General features: G+C 55.6%; 1 protein-coding gene across 1 annotated transcript; it reads right to left on the bottom strand.

The window, feature by feature from the left end:
* Nucleotides 1–118: 118 nt before the first annotated feature.
* LOC105541361 (chromosome unknown open reading frame, human C16orf82) lies at nucleotides 119–2,081 on the bottom strand. The gene has a single exon (XM_011982329.1). It carries the CDS (start codon nucleotides 2,079–2,081, stop codon nucleotides 1,428–1,430), a length of 654 nt encoding a protein of 217 aa, XP_011837719.1. The 3' UTR covers nucleotides 119–1,427.
* Between the last annotated feature and the right edge of the window lie 871 nt (nucleotides 2,082–2,952).

Raw genomic sequence — 2,952 nt, 5'->3', positions numbered from 1 at the left:
GGCATTGTCCTGCCCTCGTAGTCACTGCCTCAGTCATCGGAACACAGGATGGCTCCTGGCCTCCTTTCTTGACATGAATGAGGCATCGGGAAGCCGTTGCTCCGGAGTAGAGTCTGGGCAGCACATGTACACAGACAGTGCTAAAATAAAAAAAAAAAAAAAAAAAAAAAAAAAAGGAAGCTTGGAACTCTCTGGGATGGTGCCTCCCAAGTAGCTGGGATTACAGGTGCCCGGGAACGGGGCTCCCTTTACACCGCCCTCTAATGTTCTCGCTAGACCTACTCCCTCTGTGCTGGTGGCATCCCTGGCCGTTCCTGATGGTCCTTCTCTGGTGACAGTCACTGGTCTGGACTCCTTCGGGGAGCTGAGAGTCGTGAAGGTGCTCCGTGTGCACCGTGGCTGTCTTGCTGGTGCTTCTGTGGGCAGTGACCATGGTGGACAGAGTGTGTGCAGAGCTTGGCCAGGACCAAGTTTCCTGTGGTCATGGCTCCCCACGCATGGTGCTCACTGCGGATGGTTCTTGATATGGACAGTCCCAACCATGGTTGCAGCTTGTTTCTTCTGAGCTCATCGTGGTTGGTGTTGGTTGTAGATGGCATTCATCATTTATGACGGTTTCATCACGGAAGGTTCTAACTCGTGACAGTTCTTAATATTGTCAGCGTTTGCCATTGAGAACAGCTGTCGCCACTGACGAGTTTTGGTACAGGGGGTCCCACCAGGATGCTGCTGATGACAGATGGTTTTGCCATTGATGGATCTTGTTATAGATGGCTCGTCACTGAAGTTCATAGTCTCGATATCATTACCCCTCACTGTTTTGACACAGGTGGCCTCAGCATTGGTGAATCTTGATACTACAGCTCTTCCTACCAACAGTGGTTCTCAGTATGGACAGTCTCCTCACTGACTGCGTTCTCGGGATAGGCGGTGCTCAGCATAGACCCTTCCTGCTACATGTGGCCTGCCCACTGATGCTTGTTGCTACAGATGGGACTACCCATTGATGGTCCACACAGTCAGTGTATGCTTTTGAAAACATCTTTCCTCCTTGCTTTGGGAATAACCACTCTGGGTCCAGCCTGGGTTCACTGGGCCCGTGTGCCATTTTCCAAGAGACTCTGGCTGCTGGAGGGGATTCTTACGAAGGCATGCACACCTGGGCAGGCTGCTCCCCGTTGGTGACCTGCTCACTGGTTTTCACGTTGCCGCCCGTCTTGTCCTCCTGCACACTGGTGTGGCTGCTCTGCCCGTTTTGGGCACTGCCTTCCAGCCCAATGCTCTGACGGCTGCTGGCCTGGGTGGAGGGAAGGCTGGCTGTGGAAGTCAGCAGCCCGCTGCTCACCTGGTAGGTGAGGGCACTGCTGCCAAAGCTGATGAAGCTGGCACTGGACGGGCTGCTGCCGCCGCTGCCCGGCAGGCTGGCCTCACTCTTCCCCTCCAGTCTGCTTGGTGCTGTGGGCGGGGCCAGTCAGCTGGCTCTTTAGGGACCTGAGACGGTCTGTGGAGCCCAGCTGGCTGGTTTGGTTGCTGGCCGCCTGGGTGTTGAGCCTTCTGTTCAGCCGCACTCTCCGGTGGCTGCCCGCTAAGCTGGTGCCGCTGTCCTCCTTGTCCCCTGCGTACCCGCTGCTCAGGCTGGTATGGCTGCACTCCTCCGGCCTGGGATGCTGCACACTGGACACATGACTCTCGCTGCTCTGGGTGTCACTGAGGTTGCTGCTGGCCACTTTCAGGGGATCCTGAGCTGCTCCTGCATGGTGTGGCCACTCAGGGGACTGGAGCTCTAAGCCGGGTGACTGTAGGCTTGGCTCTCCGTCCTCCTCATTCCGGACAGACGATTCCCCTTTTTCTCCCTTGAGAAAAATGGGGGGCAGCTGAAGTGGTTTATCCAGGGAGAGGGGGCCCTGGGAGGCCTCTGAATGTTGGCTGTGACCTCTCTGGGGAGAGGTGCCTCCGTATATAAGGCTGCCCTTTGAAAACTGTGTGTTCTGAGTGGCTGGCTCAGTTCCCATGGTGATGGGGCTTGTGAGGTGAAGGCGGGTGTGGGAGGGAGAACAATGCTGTCCTGGCACCAGTGCCATCAGTGGCCTGGCCTGGAGGGTAGGAGTGGGGCAGAAAGGGGCTCGTGGCTGGAGGGGGTGGGGTGTCACCCTCCTGGGAGTCTTTCTGAGGAGTCTGTGGCCAGACATCAGGTCAGGGGCCTCAGGCGTGTGTCCCAGCCGAGTCCCTATGAGCCGAGTTGCTTCTCTCCCAAGTCTCTGCCTGCTTGCTGAGTGTTTTTGTTTGTTTGTTCGTTTTTGGTTTTTTGTTTGTTTTTTGAGATGGAAAATCTCACTCTGTCACCCAGGCTGGAGTGCAGTAGTGTGATCTCGGCTCACTGAAAGCTCCGCCTCCCAAGCTCAAGCGATTCTCCTGCCTCAGCCTCCCAAGTAGCTGGGATTACAGGCGCCCGCCACCATGCCTGGCTAATTTTTGTATTTTTAGAAGAGATGGGGTTTCACCACGTTGCCCAGGCTGGTCTTGAACTCCTGACCTGGAGCGATCTGCCCGCCTCAGCCTCCCAAAGTGCTGGGATTACAGGCGTGAGCCACCGCACCCGGCCTGCTGAGTGGTTTTGAGGACAGGAGGGAATACAGCAGTGAGGAGTATAACCTAAATTCCTTGCCAGATCATCAAGGCCCTCGCCTGGTCTGGCTCTCCCGACTTCATCACACACCACGCCCTGCCCCTTTCTCACCTCAGATGCCCGACCAGGCTGAGCACTCTCTTATTGCAAAAGGGACCCACAGCCGGGTGCACTGGACCCCAACACTATGAAACTGGGTTTCTGAGAAAAGCTTTTCATTGCAGGTTGACTCAGAAAGAGGCAGGAGTCAGCTCAAATCTTTCTCCCTGTGCTGGCTTTAAGGCAGTAATTTTATTAGAAAAGGTTTAGGGAGTGGATTCTGAGAT

This window comes from Mandrillus leucophaeus, unplaced genomic scaffold (assembly GCF_000951045.1).
Source record: "Mandrillus leucophaeus isolate KB7577 unplaced genomic scaffold, Mleu.le_1.0 Scaffold24, whole genome shotgun sequence".
Lineage (NCBI taxonomy): Eukaryota > Metazoa > Chordata > Mammalia > Primates > Cercopithecidae > Mandrillus > Mandrillus leucophaeus.
Note: the sequence above shows the minus strand (reverse complement) of the source record. Positions and strands in the feature narration are given on the sequence as shown.

Coding starts and splice junctions, on each gene's coding strand:
- LOC105541361 (XM_011982329.1), bottom strand. CDS start 2,081: ATGGCACTGGTGCCAGGACAGCATTGTTCTCCCTCCCACACCCGCCTT.